This window comes from Ahaetulla prasina, chromosome 7 (genome assembly GCF_028640845.1).
Source record: "Ahaetulla prasina isolate Xishuangbanna chromosome 7, ASM2864084v1, whole genome shotgun sequence".
NCBI lineage: Eukaryota > Metazoa > Chordata > Lepidosauria > Squamata > Colubridae > Ahaetulla > Ahaetulla prasina.
In genome coordinates, this window is record NC_080545.1 from 72,667,301 (window position 1) to 72,690,325 (window position 23,025).

Genomic DNA, 23,025 nt, shown 5'->3' on the forward strand with positions numbered 1-23,025 from the left:
TTCTTGATGAACGTATCTTTTCTTTTATGTACACTGAGAGCACATGCACCAAGACAAATTCCTTGTGTATCCCATCACGCTTGGCCAATAAAAAATTCTATTCTATTCTATTCTATATTGCAATACATTTTGAATGTTGATATCCTATTAGTGGAACTGAACAGAAAATGAAGAAAAAAGATTCAGCATTTTCATGACAGGAAACTAGTTGCACAATGACAGTTTTCCTTCAACAGATAAACAAGTCCATTTCATGAAAAGGAAATTCACTTAAAGGCGACTTCTTTCCATGTGCTACAACTCCCAAATTTTGTAGAAAGTGTAGAAAAATTGCTTCCTTATCAAGTAATGGAAGGAAATTGTGTCCCTTTTCTAGATAGATGGTATTATTAGTCAAGATTTCTCAAGAGATAAATACATGGCTGACTGGTTGTCAAAGAATGTTTTTATATTCTTTCCCAGTTGGATGAAGTATATTATATGAAAACCCAATAGTTTCAGAACTCTATATGAGGGCATCAAGTTTCCATGAAAAGCTCTGATAATTTAATCTTACCTTCACTCTCCAGAGGATATTATGATGGAGATACAATAGAATTCTAGAATTATAATTATTCTGAAGGCTGTTGTTTAAACAACTACTTGCAAGCTCCTTTATTTTAAGTGGAAATACCACCAGGAAGGCAGCTACTGGTTGTTTTTCATTAAAAGCAGCTAGTGTGATTTGAACTTTAAATGGGGTTTCATCAGGAGAGTGTTTAATTTACAGTATATAGTCAATGAAAGTTTCTTCTCAAGTGATAAATGGTTTCCCACTGTTTTAACCAACACTTTTACTGAATTTAGAACTTGGCTTCTATAGGGTTGTGAAGATCAAGCACAAGACTTGGTTGATGTAATTTATAAATCCAGTCCTCATTCCAAACCATGTCTAAATGACGTTTAAGCATGTTTGTAATAATACATTTGCGATAGCAGGAGAAAATGGAAAACTATTGGAATAGAATGACTAGAAATGTCTATTATACATACCTATATATTGTAGCTTTTGGAGTTATTACCATGTAAAGACTGGTTGGCCATGGCCAAATAAAATACCAAACAGGAACATTCCACTTATTTCATTTCAGTCTTACTTGTCCTTCAACATTCTTTTGTGTAAAATAAAACTGCTAAAATATGAGTAGTGTAGATCTCTTTGTTAAAAGGGGTACAAATTTAAGGTGAGAAAATAAATCCATTAACAAGTAACAAGGTTTGTCATGACCTGTTATGAGAGATTTGAAGATTTACCCCATCAGTGTTTGGACAGTTTAATGAAAACAGACTGATAAGTCTTCAGAAAGGATATTCATTATCAACTTATTGCCAAAGGGACTCTCATTTTTCTCTTTGGAGGCAAAATCTTCTTAACAGAGAAGACTGCTGAGATATGAAATGTATTGTTGGACAAAAAAACAGGATTAGCTTGTTCTTATTACTAATAACGTGTTTTTTTTTCCATCTGAGCCATGCTTGATTATTGTCAATGTGTGCCAAATAGAAGTATATATGTGTGAGTAGAGGTATATGGATATTATGACTACTCATAAAAAGAAGACAGACCTGAGGGAAAAAACACTTCCTTTCCAAAACGGATGCTCACACTTACTCATAGAACTCTATTAAGATTTATATTAGCTTTTACTTTATTCTCTAAATTTTTCTCCAATATAGAACATGAAGGAAAATTTATATTCTAAAAGTAGCATAGTAATCTTAATATCTAACATTTTTTCAAATATCAAAAAAGGAAATATGTGGAATATGTTATAGAAATAAAAGTATATGGTGTAGAACAACTTAAACTAGGCAAATTTCTATTCAGTTTTCTACCTTTTATTATGTTAAAAAAGAATGTGAACGAGGAAAATGGTGAGCATCTGTAGACTAATGGTAGGTATGCTTTGCTTGCATGAAATATATTGAATCAATCTTAACATTTCAAATTCATGGTGAAAATAGTAAAACAGGGAAATATTTTAATGTGATACAGGGACAAAAAATATGTGGTATTTTACAGACACCATTTTTGGTACTTGCCAAGTTTCCTATCATGTCTGCCTTTTTAATTAAATTAGAAACTGGCGTTGCAAATTACATTATTTATAAACCCCAAGCATTAAGTATATTTGCAAGGGTGGCCCACATAGACTCATCTCCATTCTTAGAAAATAAAAATTATGGGTGGCTGTTTGGAAGTGTTTGTATGTATCTGTCTAGAACAGCAGGAATGATAGAGAACATTTTGGGAGATTAGAAACAATCACAGAAATAGCATCACCACCTTGTCTTGGATTAATGGGTATTTTATAACTGGTCTTGCTGCAACAGCCATCTGATAACCTATCCCAAAAAAATTACTTAGCCCTGATTACTGTTGCTTGAGAATAGGTAGTTAGACAGGCAATGGATGTCATTCACCCACATAAGCCAGCTTCATATGACTTTTATTAATAGTGTTGCTTTGATTTATTGTTGATTCCTGTCTGTCTGATATAAGATAGAAATGGGAGTTGAATTTCTAAATATCTTCAGGGTATAAGGTTGTAGAAGATATTATTATTTCATGAAGGTGTAAAACCTGCCTTCATAAGGTTTTCAAGTAAGGATTGAAGGAAAAACATGTTGCAGATAAGGCAAGAAGAGCATGTGAACAAATATATACAGTTAGTTTTTGACCTATGATGTTCAGCTATTTTAATGTTATCAAAATACATCATCCAATGCAGTTTAAAGCCTACACGGAAAAAAAGATGCCAGATAATCAACTTGGCCTTAGAAAAGGCTGAGGAATGTGCGACTTGCTAGATAATTAGAAAAGTCAAATAATGCGGGGGAAAAAAGCCAGCATGTGCTTCATTAATTATAGAAAATCCTTCAAGCTATGAAAGGTGCTTAGAAAAATGGAAATTCCAGGACATGTCATTGTCCTCCTGCAAAGCATATATACAGGTGAGGAAGCTACAATGTAGACAGAACATGGCAAAATGGACTAGGTCTAGGTTAACAGAGAACTCAGGCAAGGCTGTGTACTTATTTACTGAATTTACTCAATTCATTATATGCTGAATATATAAGAAAAGAAACTGATTTGTGAGAAGATGAATATGATTTTAAAATTGGAGGAACCAAATCAACACACAGTTCTCAAAACACAAATGATAAAGCTCAAATTATCCTACTTTGAACACATTTTGTAGAAAAGCTATAATGCTGGGAAAAAATAGAATGAAAAAGAAGATGACTACTAGTGGATGTACTTAGTTACAGTGACAATGGTGCATTAGAAGATCTGGAGGACTCGATTAGGAGAAAATCTAACTATGTCAACACTGTTGACACCAACTTGATGGCTCATAATTCAATTTGATGAGTCCATAGATATGTTCGCGGGACTATCTATCCTTATCAGATGAGATAAAGCACACCTATTGCTAAATAGAGCACTTGTCAGTATATACTTCTGAAAAATAAAAGATAAATATCTGTGTATTGATTTTTCCTACTACTTAAAAGAATCCATTTAAAACAAGTTATGAAATTCTGATGAAAAAATAAAAGGCAGCACTGATTGGGATAAACTAAAATCCTTCCTTCAAAGTTTGAAATCAATTCATATATATATATTTATCCAATGAGAACTCTACAGTTTTTCAAACATATGTTCGACATGGCTTGAATAATAAGTCCCTGGTGGTATCCCATTAAGTCACTTTGTAGCTTGAACAATAGAGTTAGAGAATGCACTGCAAGTCATTTTCTGAGCACAGTTGCTACCATTTATTTAACCTTGAAATTCAGAAAGAATGACTTAGTTCAAAACATGGTAAAATCAACTTTTCCCTTTTAACATACCTCATCGACCAAAAGAGGGAAGGGAAAGAAATGGTTTAATTAAAAATAAAATATTAATCCCACACTTCTTTAAGAGTCTGAGATGCTTATAGAAATAAATTAAGTCCAGACATCTGACTGTTGTTGCCAATTATTTACCATGCTGAATTTAAGACCAAAAAAAAAATCAGAGGGGTACTTCTTTGAGGGAACAAAATAATCTAATATGACTATATGGAATTATAATAAGAAACTATAAAATTCTGCCCTCTACAATAATGGAAAACTGGAGATAAATGTCTAAAACTTCTAAACATATAAAGCAGGGGTGTCAAACTCGATTTGGTTGTAATGATCTAGGCTTATACAATGTTTTGATGTTTTCATGGAAAAATTAATGTAACACATATGTATATGCTTAGTTTTAAATATATCTTATTCTGATTTTTTTAAAATTGTAACTTAACTTAATTATATAAGACTGATTAACATTTTTAAGTATCTCAAATAAAAGTGAAATATTAACTCTACTTTATAAACAATTTTGGAGAAACTTAGAATTTTTTTGAATGAGAAAATTTGTTATAGGTAACAAATCATTCAATGGTATTAGATTAACTTTGAGTTAATTGAGGAGAAGGGAGGAAAAGGGGAAAGATTTTTATCAGGAGTGAAATGCTCCCAGTTCTGACCAGATCTCGCGATCCGATAGCGATTGTGGTCGGTGGTTCGGCAATTTGGTAGCAATTTCTGAACCACCGGTGACACCCTCTGCCCGGGTGTCATTACTTCCTGGTTTTAACCAGGAAGTAATGTGTTTTTTACCTTTTGCTCATGCGCAGAAGGTTTTGCACATGCACAGAAGGTCTGCATGTGCATGTGACATGCGGGCAGGCAGTGTGTGGACTTCTGAGCCGGTAAGGAAGGAAAGTAGATTTCACCCCTGATTTTTATATATTCATATCTGCCATAAAAACATGCTCAGGATAGTTTTCAATAAGTATCTTATTTATTACTATCACATAGTTGTGGGGACTTGCATTTTTTCTGTATTTTATTTTGTTGACTATATAATTCATTATATTTCTAAGTCAATTCTAAATTGTAATTACATTAAACAGATTTATATTTCATATATGAAATGTATGCATAATTCTCTTATTGCTTCTACTTGTCTATATGTTATGGATTTATCTCCCTACAAGTTGGTTTTTAACTCTTGATTTGATTAGTTTATTTGTGCATTTTTAGGCCAGCAAGTTCTTGGTTTGGTAGAGAACCAGAGTGACTGGTACCTAGGAAACCTCTGGAAAAATCACCGTCCCTGGCCAGCTCTTGGAAGAGGTTACAATACAGGTATGTTCAATAGCATCCTGAAAGAAAGGTTGTTTCTGACAACTATATCTGAAATTGTGAAAGATATATTGTTTTAAAGAAAGGATGCTCCTTCCCACATCATCTGCCATGAATGTTAAGTCAATCAACTCCTGAAGCATATGAGCACCTTCTAAAAGTCAAGAGTGTGATTGCAACCAAGGCCAAATTATGACAAGCTAGAAATTACAGTAAGGTATTGTTTTCTTTCTGCTTTTGCTACAGCACAAACATCTATTCAGTGTATAAACTAATATGGAGCAATGTGTTTTCACTGATTTTTTTTATCTTCTGCACTCTATCCCCTTCAAATATTTAGATGTAGATTCCGTCATTTTCTGGAAAAATTGCCATTTCAGTAAAAAGGTAATAAGAGCATTCTAAACTCCTATAATCAAAACGTGCATCCATAAATATTAAAGTGCTGCTTGAAATTTGATCCCATAAAATGTGTTGTTGGACAACTAATGGTTATAGGTTGATTGAACAACTTGCTGTTTTATATTTAAGCATTGACTGTTACCTTTTAAATATGTGAATTCTGTTCCAAATGAAATTCATTCAAATAATAATAGATACAGTATATCCTTTTTTTGATGGCAACCTAGCTGTTTGTTAAATAAGTAATGTCATCAACGAAATCAAATACCACATGGTAATGACTTCACCAAGGTTGGTGGAAATAAAGTGCATAGCAATCCCCCACCCTCCAAATATGATGTGCATAACCCTTCTCCGTAGATATGACCTACCTAACTCTCCTCGCTCAATGTGATGCAGAAGTCACAAGATCATCACCCTAACCAAATGACTAACCCCATCAAGAAAAGTGTGAGAGTCAACCCTAGATGCATGATTAGTTTAACTCCGAATCTAATTCTATGCATATTCAAGCCAAACTATCAGACTTAGTGTGGGGGTATGCACATCATATCACAGGACTGGGGGATATGTAGGTCACTTCTGATTAGGGCCCTGACTGATGATGTCAGCACATGGGGTTTGTTTACTTTGATGACCTCACTGATTAAAAAAACAAATAAGCCATATCCAAAATGGGATATACTACATCTACTAATAATTTCTTCTTTGTAACATCTCTTCATAATTTAGAATATGAAATGCCATTTTGCTGTCTAGTGGTCGGTTCATATTGTAAAGATTTTGTAGAATTTTCTCAGATGTACTATATTTCATACCTCTGGAGTTCCTTTCTAGCTTGATTATTTGCCATTACTTGTTAACCACAATAAGACAGACATAAAACATCAATTGTTACAGCCGTAGTTATGTTTGTAATTCAGTGACAAGACTAATCTTAAAACAGGAAGAGTTGGGTTCAAATCCCTGATGTGTTACAAAATTTAGAACCCTGAAAATATGGATGGTATATCTTCAGCATAGTGATAAGATCATAATAATGGTCCAAATAAATCTAATGCCAAGCTGTCAAATTCCCTTCCTCCATTGGGAAAAAGAAGCATGCTTTCTGTGATTTGATTTATAGGGAGGGACAGGTTTCTCTACTGATTTGTGTGTGAAATGTGAGCAGACGTACCAGGTAGATAAAGAACGTACCCATAGGCATCTAAATCAGTTCCATCTCATACTTTAGGTGGCCAGATAGTGACTTATATTCTGTTAGCATCTTAAATAAAACAGACAGCAGCCGGGGAAGGATCCATTTCTAAAGGAAATGTTCCTGTTAAATAACTTTGTACCACCATCCAGTTCTTTGTGACAACTGAAATGTTCACCAAGGAATTTCTTCAGTCTCTGTGAAATAGATTTGCTATTGAGAAAAAGCTAATACATAACAATTAGATTAATGCCATTATTTATATTATGATGTAAAGGTGTAAGAAGATTATAAATACTTTATGGTTTTGGAGACAGTTACTACAGATTGCTAGAAGACCTACTCCATCAAATAAAGATAGCCTTCTCTGTAGAGGTGATGATCATAAAGTATAAAATCAATATTTTAAATGAGTGTAACAAGTGGAGATAGTATACAAAAACCACCATTGCTTAATAAAGTTAAGAGAAGAATAGAAGCGGAAGAGAGTAGATACAATCTATTTATTTGTTTTATATCAGAATTGCTGAAATTATAAGGTGGTTCTTAGAACAGCTACAAATTATTACCAACAGTATAGCAATATGACAGGCATAAATGTACATGCAGATATCAATAGTCCTGTCTGATTTTTCAGGAGCACCAACCAAAAATGCAAAACACTAATTGAAATGGTTCCTAGGGCATACGAAAATGAAAGAGAACTCTATCCATTTTATGAAATCCTGACATTTAGCATAGTCAATTGTTATGCAGAGTGGAGAAAGAATTGTATTATTATATTTCACGGTAATTTTGCCTGGTATTTGACACCTAGAAGGCGAAAAATAGCCCATCTATTGCTATGATGGAAAGGCAATAAACAATGTGGTGTCCTCATTCAGTTTTGTCCATAATATCCATTCTAAATTTCACAAATGTAAACTTGCAAAAGGAAAAAGATTTACAGGATCTGAAGAGAGGTCAGAGTATATTTAGTGTTTATTTACTGATATTTTATTTTCCACCCACCATGTATTTTCTTATCCTCTTTTTTTCCCCTTTATGTGGTCATTTATCTTTTAAGTGTCTTAAATAATTTTTTTTTAAATAAACTTGGAACATTTTGTCCCTGGCTCTAAGCCTTATTATTAACCATTTGTTGCATAATTAGCTGTATTGTCACAATATATATTGCAACATATAACTACAAACAAAATAAATACTATTTTACAATGAGTAATAGGTAAATCCAGTCAAAACACTGGCAACAGTTAGCACTGTTGACACAAGAGTATCAGAAATATTTATTGCTAGTTTGTTTTCTGCCTACAGTGCTGCACGTCAGCAGGGAATGTACAACATTTAAAATGCCTTTAGTATAATATAAAATATTTTAAAATAAGACATATTATGGCAGATTGTAATTATATATAATTCCTAGGTGTTCTTCTCCTATTACAAGAACGCTGTATCACTTGTTATATCGTAAGAAATTATACATATTTATTTTGCATCCCCATTGAGTAGTCAAAAATCACTTGATTAAAAAATGCTGAATTAATAAATACCAATCAAACTGATTCTCTCTCATTTGCTACTATGCTAGTTCACATGCTTGTCTAACCAATAACATTCTTTCTTTGCCACAGAAACAAGCAAGTAACTTCAAATGTAATAAGGATTGAGGCTGGTTAGGTAGGAACGAGCACTGCTGATAAAAGAAAACCATTGAGATGCATTGTTATATCTCAAGACTGGGAAAGGAACAGGCAAATGGGTGGAGGAAAAGGTTCATTTGTAGGGTCTAGAAGATGAGCACAGCTATCATACTATCATGACTAAAGATTGATACACTCCTCCCTAAATTAGTTGTCCATTCCATGAGCACACAGTTCATGGAAGTGAAGAACACAAATGGAGTGTTGAGAGAGGAAGGGGACACCTGCCTAGCTAGCCAGATCAGCTGAATTAACTGCAGTATCAGTGGGGTGACAGATGTTGCAGACAGATCACCCTCACATCCAGAAGGGGGGGAAAAGCTTATGATTGAAATGATTGAGATTGACTGGTTCTCCCTGTTTCACACACATGCATGTGGTAGATAGATAGATAGATAGATAGATAGATAGATAGATAGATAGATAGATAGATAGATAGATAGATAGATAGATAGATAGATAGATGATAGGTGGATAGGTAGATAGATAGTTAGATACCATAGATAGAGATATACCATAGATAGATACTATAAATAGATAGATGGATGATGGATGGATGGATGGATGGATGGATGGATAGAGAGATAGATAGATAGATAGATAGAGAGAGAGAGAGAGAGATACAAGAGAGAGAGAGAGAGAGAGATTCTGCATCAGGCAGGTGATCTGAATAAATATAACATCCTGTGCAATAAAAGATACTTAAGTGGTTATATTTTGACCCTGAATCACATGAAAAATGCAGTTATCTACATTTGAAAATAAAATACTATGGAAGATATTTTCTTGGAATGCTTGCACCAAACAAGGAATCAATACTTTGAATTATTTGATTTTACAGATTTTAAGAGATGGTATTTTGAATATAACTTACATTGTGAATATAACTTACATTTACCTTGCTTGGCAATTTTACAGTTGAAACATGTATTAATTAAAACAGTGCAGCTGAGAGGCCTTATCAGTCTCCAAAGTATCTACAGTCCTAGGAAATAATTCTAGGATTAGTTTTATTTATTTTTTGTCAGGTTTAGTTTATATCACCATGAGATATCTGGGATTTCTTTCTCTTTACTATATAAACACTATTTATCTTCTTACCCCTCTTGGTGTTACAGTTTTCTATTCTCCACTACTAAAAATAACTTAAATATTAAAAAGAAAAGTCCTGCTAAGCAGATATTCCATTTCCCAATTTCCTTTTCCACTCTTACACTGCAGAAGTGGTTAGTTATGGGGAGGATCCTGTAGAAACAGCTATTTTATTTGACAGCCTCAGATATTACTTTAACTTAAGTTCAAGTATAATAGCTGACATTACTCTGAACAGTTACTCTTGACAGTCTTGCGTGCTTACAATACACTCATGCATTATTCTTCTATGTTTTAGTCAGCTCAAGCTCTCATTTTTCAGTTCCACAAAGCTATTAAAACCTTTTTTTTCCTCAGTTTATATGGCTGAGAGAGAATAAAAAGGATATAGAGATGAGCTAAAGAAACAAGTGAATGAAAGGAAGATTGGAGAGGAGGTAGCAGCAACTGCAACAGCATTTTTCTGAAACATGGAACAAGAGGTCATTCCATGTGACAGTTCAACTTCTCCAAGATAGCAAAGGATGGATTATTTACAGAGTCAGCATATGTCACTGTAAAGAAAACTGTTCAAAATTGAAATGTATTGTTTGACTCAGTGCTCTTGGAGAGAACAAAGAAATAAATCTCCTGGGAACAGAGGGTGGTGGTAAAAGAAAGGTAAGGCTTATCAGATACCTGCTCCATGAATTAGAATAGCTGTCCAAACAATGTAGGAGGAACTCAGAAGCCCCCATGAAAAGGCAGAGATACAAACAAATTGTGCCAGAATAGAGAATAGGGAGGGAGTAGCTCTTGTACAAAATATAGCACTTTTTAAAAAATAGAACGTAACACTGATTTGGCAGAAAAACAGTAATGAAGATACCATCCCTTTATTTTCAAAAAACTGAATATGAAATCATATTGAGATCAGCTTAATTGAATCATTAAATATATTATAAAAGTTCCTCCAGGAAAGAGTGAACACTTTTTGATTTCTTCCTTCTGGCTACGTGAATAACCTTAAGGATATTTCCGGACCAGAGTACCCTTTTTTTGTCTCTTTCTGTAGGTATGGATAAAGACTTTCCTTCCTCCCTATAGGAATATGGGTGCACTTCTTTTTGCAAGGATACCTGAAGCATTTAGTTGGCAGCAATACATCAATGCATCAACCAAGTCTGTTTCTGTGAGAAAAAGGTCACAACAATAGGGACTTCTATTGTTTGGTCCTACTCTTCCTTGAACATTTAGGAAACACAGCTACTTGTTATAGCATAAAGTTAATGTCAGGTTAATGATGTCTTAATTAAGGAAGACCTACAGAGTAAGCTAGATCTTTTTAGATGTAAATTGGGTTTGTTTCTTAACTGGTTGCTGTTTTCAGGATCTGAGGTAGACATTCTACTTTCCTATCAATATAGTTAGGAAATATTAGTTTCCTATAGGGTCAGCTTTCAAAACCAGAAATGCCAGACTTCTCTTCCACAGCGTTCAATACTGGAGTTGTCAGGGATTGAATTTAGCCTATACACTTTCACTGACCATGGAAGTTCACCGATTATGACTCTGCTTTCAGACAGTAGGCCACTAGTACCCTTTTTATTTACTTATTTTATTTTATTTATTTATTTGTCAAACACAACAGTATATATAAGTATAAGCATGAAATACCCATACAAATTGGATACAATCAAAGAGAACATTAGGACAGGAACGGTAGGCACGCTGGTGCTCTTATGCACGCCCCTTACAGACCTCTTAGGAATGGGGTGAGATCAATAGTAGATAGTCTTTGGTTAAAGCTTTGGGGATTTTTTACTGGTGAGAAAGAAAATAGGAACACAATATGCTGTGAGCTCTTAGGGCTGTAAACAAAATTATATGAGTATTTAATTCAGGAATTATAGAACCATAAAATTGAAAGGGAAATAGAACAGGAATTTAGGGAATCAAGGCACGCTTCTTCCTCATTGTAGAAATCTGAATTAAAACATATCTGACACTTTAGTTTCCAGTTTTCATTGAACTTGTCCTTATTTCAGTTGTCATCTAGTAATATGCTACTGTGAGCATTCAACCACATTTTTAAAAAATGCAGTGGTTTTGTCTTCTTTTTGTATGCTTTTGAAGGACTTTTCAGGTAGAAAATGTAGTTTTGCTTTGGGAGTTCAGTTAAAGTGTGGGAGGAAGTAGAATTTTTAATGAGAAGCAGAAGTGTGAAATTAAAAAGTGAGAGTAAATATGATTCAAAATGAAGGATGCTTGTAATGATTAGTCAGTTTTTGCTGGTAGCCAAAACTCCCTTTTCTGATGCCAAAGCCACTGGCTTTAAAACCTGCAAAGGTTCTTCTTTCTGAGATTACTTAGAGATTACACTTTGATAAGAGACACAAAATATTTTATTTTACTATATGCAAAAGAATTGGCAAATTAGAAGCAGACATATACTATATATGCAGAACAGGGGTATTATTATAGGCTTAAATATTAATTACTGGTAAATACTAATCATATTGTCTTTAATATAGTTATGAAAATAATGATTTCTGAGGCTGTGTCATAGTGATAGGAAATTTCTATTGATAGCTACTTTTTATTTCTAGTATTTGAACCAATACTAATTCCTAAAGCTTCTATACTTTATTTAGATGAATTCTGACATGGTGCTTTTACTAATAGATGTAAAGACTCTACTCTAATGAAGTCAGTTAAATCCACTGTGGAACAGTGGACTTTATGACACATATGTAAGAGTAACTGGGATTGTGGTAGTCAAAAATGAACATTTGTAATTCATTTTTGGTAATGAATTCATTTTTGAGTTCCTACACTGTGCTGAGATTTGTTTTCATTAACATGCTAATTGTTCAAACATTTCTCTGCAGGTAACTAGCTATAGGCACCTGACACGTTTTATTTTTAACATAATTATTCCTGTTATCATCTGAAAAAAAATGATCCCTGGTTATTCTCTCTTGATACAGTTGGTTCACAATGGGAGGCATACAGTTTTTTAAAAATACAGTGATTGGCTGAGCTGACACATCAGGCACAGATTGTGCTAATCTGTGGCTTGTTTTTATCACCGACGGACAGCCGTTATGACTTGGTTGACACTTTATGCTAAGACTTAAGCCATGATTTACAAATCAAAATAGCTGGGTTCATGGAGTGCACTACTTCAAAATAAACTAAAGAAACCACATTATGTCTTGGACTAATTGCTGAAGCCAATATTAGACATCTCTCTTCAATTGCTTTAAGGCATTGAAGTATATAGCCAGAACTGAAGGACAAAACCATGGACTAAACAAGCAATCATTCACAAATCTGCCCATGAAGAAGAAACTTTCCTTAAATATCGTGATTGGTTAAGACAGGGGTCTGCAAACTTGACTCTTTTAAGACTTGTGGTCTTCAACTCCTAGAGTTCCTCAGACAGCTTTGCTCTGGGAGTTGAAGTCCACAAGTCTTTAAAGAGCCGAGTTTGCAGACCCCTGGGTTAAGGCATCAGAAAAAGGCTTTTTGCACTCCTGTTTAGGTTATGAAACTTCTAGGAAAGTCTGATAATAGTATTCTGGTAGTACAATCCTTCATTACACTTTTTGACCAGTATTAAATTAAAAAAAAATTGAATTTACAAAACAATTGCATGCACAAAATGAAAACCTGTTCCCAAATATTATATCCCCTCAGGGCAACTGCTCTGTCCCATTTTAGAAGATCCTTACTCCATTTTTATTCTTACAGTTTTCTGAACTGCTGAATAAATAATGTTTCATCATTCAGATAAAATTTCATTTTGGGATATACACTCTGTGTGTGTGTGTATGTAGGTCTTGGCACATTCGGGTCTTTTCCCATGTAAGGTTGAGAGTATCTTGACGACATTTCGACGAGGTGTATACACACACACACACACACACACACACATACATATATGCATAGTGACACAGACACATCTTCTAAGACAGAGGTCTCCAACCTTGACAACTTGAAGACTTGTGGACTTCAACTCCCAGAATTCCTCAGCCAGCTTTGCTTCAAGTTGCCAAGGTTGGAGACCCCTGTTCTAAGAAACTCGTTTGGAGAGAGGCATTCAGAGTATCAAAATCCTAGAGTGCAGAATGCAGAATTTGCTTATTTGTTTAGAGTTCCCCCCCCCCGTTCCATTCTTTGTTGTTCTGTCTCTGTGAAAGAAAGTGCTAAATAATTAATAGTGCTAAATCCAAAAGCACTTAATTTGGATATCTTCCAGTCCATGACCCACATCACACAAAGTAGCTGATAACAAAGATGCAAAGGAATTTTGCAAAGGATTTTGCGCAGTCCTTCTCTGCTAGTTTGTTACATAGTCACTGGTCTTTCCTTTCCTCTCGTACTTCTGACTAGAACCTTTATAGTGATGAGTGTTCACAGCAACCAGCAGTTCCAATGAAATGATGAAAACTGTTGTGATGGCAAAGATGCACATCCTGCCCTTACACGCTTATGTGCAACATTATAATACAACTAAAAAGGGACATATATTTTTTTTTCAGAGCACCACAAGGGACATTTCATCTTCAGTCTCCTGCTTGAGCGATATAAGAGTTTTCTATAAAATATACATATTACTGTCAATTTTATCTACAGCTCCTTTCCTAACGTTCCATAAAGGATTGTGTCTTTTTTTTTTCCAGCTGCCACATACTGAGTTGTTTTCCTTGAGCTGTTTGTTCATGCTGTGTAGCTGTTCAGTTTTGATCTGCATGAGGTATTTCCAGAGCATCCGGGATTCAAACCTAGCACCTGTCTCAACATGCAGTTCTAGGAAAAGATACAAAGCATTTTAAGGTTTGGCAGACAGATGCTAAGCTTGCATTCCCATGCACACTCCAAAGCACCTTTTCAATACTGAATCTGAACTGCATCACAGCCCTACAATTTCCCTAAACTCCCTGAAGTTCCATGTAAGAAATCATGGACATGGACTACAGATAGTCTTTGCTTAACAGTCTATTCGCTTAGTGAACATTTAAAGTTACCCCATACCCCGCCAAAAGGTACTTAGGACCTGGTTCTAGAGTTCTGATGGTGGCATCTCCACCCTTTGCAATCATATGATCGCGTTTTGGGTGCTTGGCAACCGTGTCATCTGTATAGCTGGTTGCACTCTTTTATGGCATTTTTTTTTCAGGCAAGAAATGGCTACAGGAATGCATTGACCTGTTTATCGACCACAGCATTCACTTAATGACCACCACAAAAATGTCATAAAAGGAGATCAGTAGTGTAGGTGCTTCAACTTGCAACCACCAAGACTTACAATGGAAATTCCATGCTCCATTACATAAATCCAGACTCCAGAGCTACCTGTAGTAGCAATTGAGTGATAAGGCCTGTGTTATCATTGCTATTTCAGACACCGCAACGTGAAAATTTATTAACCTATTGCCAAGTACTATGCTTAGTATACATAGCTATAATACTCACTTGTTTGGCCTGGTGATGGATGATGACTGGGACCATTCTCATTCTGTGATGAGAAAAGATGGGAGGTTTCTTTTCCAAAGGGCTACTGCTCCTTAAAAGGTATTAAATTCATACTTCAGCTATGAAGTAAAAATAAATCAAATTTTATTCGAATAACTTTGAGTAAACTCTTGATTCTCCATTGCGCTGCTTAGAGAGTCCATTGAATGGGTTATACCAGGGGTGAAATGCTCCCGGATCGGACCGGCTCACGCGATCCGGTAGCGATGGCGGCTGCTGGTTCGGAGGACGGGTAGCAAAAATCCCTGGCCCCGCCCCCCCTGCCTCTGCTGAGCCGCACCATCTGCAGAGGTTGTTTTTTTTTACTTTTAAAAGTCAGTTTTGCTTCAGCCGAAACATGCCTTTAAAAGTAAAAAAAAAGCCTTTGAGGATCCCGCCCCTCAGCTGAGATCGGCAGAGACTTTAAACTTTAAAAAAAAAAATTAAAGTCTCCTCTGGCGATCTCATCTGAGTTCCTCATCAGCAGAACCTTACTTGTACTCTTTCTTGTAGAAAACATGTTTTCTACAAGTAAGAGTAGAGATTCTAAGGCACTTACCTGATTACTGATGAACGCATGGCTCTTTTTCCAGCCTGAAAGCAGTTTCACTTTCAGCCAGACAGAATCAATTGTTTAGCTAATCTATTTCCTCGGTGATCAACTGGCTGGCTTTGCTGGCTGAGGAACTCTGGCATTTGAAGTCCACAATAAAATAAAATAAAATAATAAAATAAAATATTTGTGCAGCTTTCTGAGATTTGGTGTGTTTCTGTAATGTTTCACTCTAACTACACAAACACACAATATCTCAGAAAGCTGTATGTGGCATTGTGTGTGTGTGTGTGTGTGTGTGTGTGAGTTGTGTGTGTGTAAAGTGTGAAAGTTGTTTTTTGAGCTTTTTTTATTTATTTATTTAATTTTGTCATAACACTATACATAAACATTGTCAAAAGTAAAAAACATATCATGAAGAAAATATATATATATATATAAGTAAAGAATATGCATTAGCTATATTAATTTGATATAATAAAGGGAACAATAGGACAGGAACGGTAGGCACTTTTGTGCTCTTATGCACGCCCCTTATGGTCCTCTTAGGAATGGGGTGAGGTCAATAGTAGACAGTTTTTGGTTGAAGATTTTGGGATTTTGAGTAGAGACTATGGAGTCAGGTAATGAGTTCCAAGCATTAACAACTCTGTTGCAGAAGTCATATTTTCTGCAATCAAGTTTGAAGCGGTTGACATTAAGCTTGAATCTATTTTTTCCTCTTGTATTATTGCGATTGAAGCTGAAGTAGTCATTTGCAGGAAGGATATTGCAATAGATGATTTTATGTGTTAAATACAGGTCATGTCGAAGTCGACGGAGTTGTAAGTTTTCTAATCCCAGGATTTCAAGTCTGGTGGTATAAGGTATTTTGTTGTTTTCGGAGGAGTGAAGAACTCTTCTAGTAAAATATTTCTGGACGCGTTCTATTGTATTTATGTCAGAGATGTGGTGTGGGTTCCAGACTGATGAACTGTGTGAATGTGTGAATGTGTGATGAGCTATGTGAATGTGTGAATGGCTGTGTGAAGTGTGAAGTGCAGCTGCTTTTACATTGTGTGTGAGTCAGTTGTGTTGTGTTGTGTTGTGTTGTGTTGTGTTGTGTGTAAAGTGTGAAAGTTGGTTTTTGGTACCTCTTATTGTTTTTTATATTTTGTTAATTATTTTTATTATTTATTGTTATTGGCCACGTCCACCCAGTTATCTGACCACCAAACCACGCCCACCAATTAAGCCATGCCACAGAACCCGTAGGGAAAATTTTTAGATTGCACCCCTGGGTTATACTCATGTTATTGGCCAGAGACGAAGTTGAAATTTTCTTAAACACACCTCCTCTTCCAGTGTAGCCTGTTTATTAACATCTTAATTCAACAGATATTTAATGCAATGGAGAACATTTTTATGTATACTGTACATCTCTGTGCATTTTCCATTTTTATATATATGCAAAAAATCCTATTTGTCATTTTAGGCATACAGGAAAATCCTATTTGGATTTAATGAGGTATAATGGATACCCCTTATGAAATTATATGGCTGCCTACTCACTCACAGCAACTCTAGGTGGTTTACAAGCAATAAAAACACAATGTAGAAAATAAAAAAACAATAATTTTAGTAGCTTAAAACTGGAAAATAAAAGTATTGGTGAAAAATGTAACCAAATGTAACTTTTGTATGCATACAACACTTACATGCATAGTATTTACCTGAATTTAATTTGAAATAGCTGTCTATCCAGTGTAACACATTGATCCCAAGGTGGTTGATTTTCAACCCGGTGATCTTCCATTTGATAATGTCCAATTTAGCTTGGCTCATTCTTTGGACATTCCATGTTGCTATATGAGTATCTTCATATAGTGAAGACCTTTGCTTTAACCAATGGCTGCATCAGAAACTGGGATTCCTGCTGGATTTGCCCTAGGTGCATCATTAATGCCTTGACTACTTACTACAGATAATAAATATCATACCTTTTGGCAACTCATTCAATCAAACGCATCTTTCCCTGGAATGAACCAACACAATGCCAAGAAAAGACCCAGCTTCTTCAAAGACTTGTTGTCATGTTTCACCTGTCCCCACAGACTTCGAATCACTTTTTTCCTTTTTGAATCCAGGTTGCTACACAACTCTGATAAATAAATGAAAGGATTTTAAACTGTTACAATAGTGATGGCAGCCTTCATCTTTAAGCATTTGAAATATAACAATAAGGCATTGCGCTGGATTTGACCATCAAGCGCAGGTGATTCAATGTGTTAAGTTTCATTTATTATTAATGAAAAGAATACCCAAACTCTTGGGAGCTTCCCAAGAGAGACTTGGAGTGTAAAAGCTAAGTGTAAAAAGTTTTTTTTCAAGTGTCTATTTTCATCCATAACTATAAGGCACTTTGGCTGAATATGAATTTAATAAGACCGCTTGCCTTGGTAATACTGCTTTTATTTATAAGAGAAGCCTTCATGGCTATCTGTTATCTTGCTAATTCACTAACTCCACCTCTATCTCCCTTTCACTTTGACAAACTTTTCCATCTCCTCCCATTTGGGAGGCTATACTGCTGTGCAGTCTCTGAAATATAAAAGATTTCATACTGGGACCAGATATCTAAGGGGAGAAAAGTCATTTAATTTCTCTTCTCCTTCATCTTCCTGGATCTTTTTTCGCCAACAAAACAGATGAGAACAACTCCCTTTCTACCTTGTATTCTGCTGCTTATTATTTTAAAATGTAGCAAAATGCTAGAGAAATGAGACCTTATACCAGGGATGCTATTCAGCAGATTCTGACAGGTTTTGGAGATCTGGTAGCGGAAATTTTGAGTAGTTCAGAGAACCGGCAAATACCATCTCTGGCTGGCCCGATTGGGGTGGGAATGGAGATTTTGCAGTATCCTTCCCCTACCACGCCCACCAAGCCATGCCCACAGAACCGGTAGTAAAAAAAATTGAATTCTACCACTGCCTTATACAGTAACTCACACTTCTTGCATTGAATATCATGGTTATACAATTTGGTGGTCAGCTTTGGAATTAATTCATTTTGAGCCTCTGGAGCTGAAAAAAGAAACTTATTCTTTTTTAGCCACTTTTTTGTATATATGTATAAGTAGGGGATACACTGAACAATACACCCAGAATGATCCAGATCATTGGGGACAGTATGTTGACATTTGTACAGCCCGCTTAGAGAGGGCTATAAACCACTATGAAGCGGTATATAAGTCCAGGTGCTATTGCTATTAAATGAATAGAACTAATTTGCTTCCCCACTCCAGCATACATTCTTGATAATCGTGATAATATCTATAGAAAACTTCCCCCCCGCTCTCTTCTCCCCCCCCCATTGCAAATTGCTGAAAAAATATGGGTCATTCTGTTCTTTATAGCAATGCTCATTTTTGATCCATTTTTGATCCTGGATTTGATTATGTTAGAACAAAATTGCTTTGATTTAAGAATACGGCTATTTATATGTTTATTTAAGAATGAATTAAACCTCTGTTTATGGTGAGCACACTTCTAGTCTTGTATCATCCAATTTATTAGTAGTTTGTTCTCAGATATATATATTTTTTAAATCCCTTTTGGTCATCTGTCAGATGCCTTGGTTGATAACCTTTTAATCTCTTTAGCCTGGACAGGATTATCTGCCTGCTTGAAAGAATGGGGAAAATGGAATGGATATATAGTAAATGCCTCCACGGCAGCTATATTAAAGAAGTGGTTATTAAATCATTTTTCTTGTTTCATAGATAAAAATTAAAAACTATTTCCAAAGAGTGGGAGGGAGGGAAAGAAGGTTCATTTTCTACCCTTTTGAATGTATTACATTCTGATTAACGAAATCCTTGCCATCTCAAGGTAATCCATAAGTAGGAAGGGGCATTTTATTATCCCTAATCTGAATTTGTGGTAGAAGAGAGAAGATTCTGCTTTACCCTGACCTTCAATCTCAGGGATAATTCCTTTGTGATACTCTTGGGCACAAATAGACTTTCTGATTCTAGTCATCTATGCAAAGTCCAGGCAGGATTAAAGTTCCTTTTCAGAGCATTAAACAACAGCAAAAAGAATCGATTGTTCCATGTCGAAAAAGGCTGGTTAAGATTTCATCACAGAATATTATAAAGGGATTTCTCTCTCCCCCATCTTCCACAAATCCTTTTTTGCAGCAGGAAAAAAACAAATAGGTAGTTGAAATATTATGATTTTTTTTAAAACCTGGTGAATCAATGTGGTATTTAATTTTCATAATAAATTCAGAGAGCATTCATAAGGTCACCAAGGAATCTCTCCAAACTCACTACTCAAAGCATCATGTTACCATATTTTTACCTGAAGGTTCAGGAAGGATAAGGTGCTTTGGGGTTCCAATGCCTTTTGGTATGGTAAAATTAAAGAATAATATTTGTAGTTCAGGGTTGAAATGTGGGGTACTTGGTGCTCTCTGAGTTTAACTCCTTTGCATCAGCAGCAAACCCAGTATAAACATGGAAGTATTATAGGTGAATACATCCTATTATGACAGTTTTGTGAAACTTTAAAATTTTAGTGAAGACATGTGCAATTATGCATTAAAGTCCTTTGATCTACTAATCTTTTGATGATTAATCATCCATGTGTAGAACAGGCAGTCCAGATGGAGGGGAAACGGACTGTAACAAATGTTGTACTTGCGATAATGAATTCTGCATTCAATATAATTAATTTACATAAAGATTTCTGTATTGCCATTAAAACAGTCACCTTATCCAATATAACTTACTCAAATATTTATATTGGTCCCTTTATTAACTTTGTGTAGGGACATATGAAAAATACATCATTTCTCAAAAGCCACTGCAACTACATAGCAAAAAAGGCTCTAAGAGTTGTAAACCTAATCTTGCGTAGCTTCTTTTCCAAAAACACCACACTACTAACCAGAGCATATAAAACATTTGCTAGACCAATTCTAGAATACAGCTCACCTGTCTGAAACCCTCACCACATTTCTGACATCAATACAATTGAACATGTCCAGAAATATTTTACAAGAAGAGTTCTTCATTCCTCTGAAAACAACAAAATACCTTATCCCATCAGACTTGAAATCCTAGGCTTAGAAAACTTGGAACTCTGTCGCCTTCGACAAGATCTAAGTTTAACTCATAGAATCATCTATTGTAATGTCCTTCCTGTTAAAGACTACTTCAGCTTTAATTGCAATAATACAAGAGCAACCAATAGATTTAAACTTAATGTTAACCGCTTTAATCTAGATTGCAGAAAATATGACTTCTGTAACAGAATCATCAGTGCTTGGAATACTTTACCTGACTCTGTGGTCTCTTCCCATAATCCCAAAAGCTTTAACCAAAATGTTTCTACTATTGACTTCACCCCATTCCTAAGAGGACCATAAGGGGCATGCATAAGAGCACAAACATGCCTACCGTTCCTGTCCTATTGTTTTTCTTTTTTCTTCTTATTATATATATATATGCTTATACCTCCTAATATTTACTCCTAATATATAAACATATATATGTTTATATACTATATAATCTTTTTTGTATGATACTTATATATATTGTTGTGACTAAATAAATAAATAAATAAACAAATAAATACAGATAAAGGAGTGGTCGTTGATGGAATGGTTAAAATGTTTTTTTTTCCCCTTCTGAAAATGCTGGGTGTTTTAAGATGAGCCTTCCATTTGCAAACTGCCTGCATTCTTCTGTTTCTTTTTTTAACCAGGAAAAGATCAATTAAGTGGAAAAGATCGACTTCCTTTACAATGTCATTTGATTGCTACTGCCTGGAACTCTCCATCTGAAAACTCAAATTTGCTTTCTGGCACGCACATATTTCTGCCATTTAAAACTCTGAGATGTACATTATAATTGAAAACTAATGTGTTTTATTTAACCGGTAGATTGACAGAAAGAGATCCAATTATTTATTAAAGAATGCTTCTAATTTGTGAGGTTTCTTAGGCTAATTTGCCCTCTCCCTTTTGTCCTCAGCATGATGGAACTGCTCATAGTTTTACAATTAATAAAGCTTCTGTTTTAATCCTGATACAACCATGCTGAAGCAGGAAGGCCTTGCTTTTTGCCATTTTCACTGCAGCTCGCCTTTTTCTTTGTTTGCATTGCTTATTGATTCCAGGGGTTATTCTGTTACTTCTGGATAAATTGCGCAAGATGAAATGGGAGCAGATGTGGAGACTCACAGCTGAAAGAGAGCTAATGAGCATGCTCTCCACCTCTTTGGCTGACCAGGTGAGTATATTCTGACATCAGGACTAACCCTGAAAGTAGGGAATGGAAAAAGAAGACTTACCATTTACATTAAAAAACTTTTCCAGCCAATATTGATGGTTCACTATAGATAGTCCTTGATTTAGAACCATTTGTTTAATGGCCATTCACAGTTACAACAGTGCTGAAAAAAGTGACTTATGATCCTCACATTTCCAACCAACACAACATTCCCACGATCATATGATCAGAATTTAGGCGCTTATCAACTGGCAGGTATTTAGAGTGGTTGCAGCTCACAAGATCACCATTTGCAAACTTTCCAATCGAGTTTCATCAAGCAAAGTCAAATGGGGAAGCTGGATTCACTTAACAACAGAGTGACCACTTAACAACCAAGCCAAAAAGGTCATAAAATCAGGTGTGATTCTCCGACAGATGGAGATTCAGATCCTAATTGCGGTCATAAGTCAAGCAGTATCTGTACATGGATTTTCCTAATAGTGGATGCTTGTCAGTATGAGAACAACAAATCTAATTTTTCCACAATAATCAGACTGCCGATACAGATTATATAAGCAAACTATGTTAAAGTATTGGCTTTAAAAGCTAAAGTATTTAACTTTCAAGAAGCACACTTTTGTCGATTTGTAGGCATTCAGGGTATAATCTTTTTAGGATAGGAATTTTACATCTTAAGAATCATTTTAACTATTTAAATATATGCTATTTTCTCTGTTGGTCATTGTGCTGTTGAAACAACTTATGAACAAAATAATTGTGAATGAATTAATTAAAATTGTAGCAAAATTTAATTGAAAAGCATGATGCACAGACTAGGGAAGTCTTTGGCTTGATCTAGCTTTTTTCTTTTCAAAGTTTATTTTTTACTCACCTTCAGGAGCACCCCTTTTAGAAATGGAAGGAGCTTTAAAAAATACTATTTTTTTCTAAATTATTTTTGCCATTGTCGGTTCGACAAGTGTTCTTTATTATTTTGTCTGACTCCTGCTTTAACAAATCACTTTTGTCTTTTTCATTTTCTCCCATATCATCTGAGTGCCTCAGATTATTAAGGATATTATCCTTAAAG

At 35.1% G+C, this 23,025-nt stretch overlaps 1 protein-coding gene across 2 annotated transcripts in view; it reads left to right on the forward strand.

Annotated features, from left to right (window-relative positions):
- Positions 1–23,025, forward strand: part of LARGE1 (LARGE xylosyl- and glucuronyltransferase 1) — a 398,885-nt gene that overhangs the window by 293,594 nt on the left and 82,266 nt on the right. For both annotated transcript variants that reach the window (XM_058190742.1, XM_058190741.1), the window contains exons 7-8: positions 5,128–5,232; positions 21,841–21,953. In XM_058190742.1, the coding sequence (XP_058046725.1) occupies positions 5,128–5,232; positions 21,841–21,953 (218 nt within the window). The remainder of the gene's footprint in view (positions 1–5,127; positions 5,233–21,840; positions 21,954–23,025) is intronic.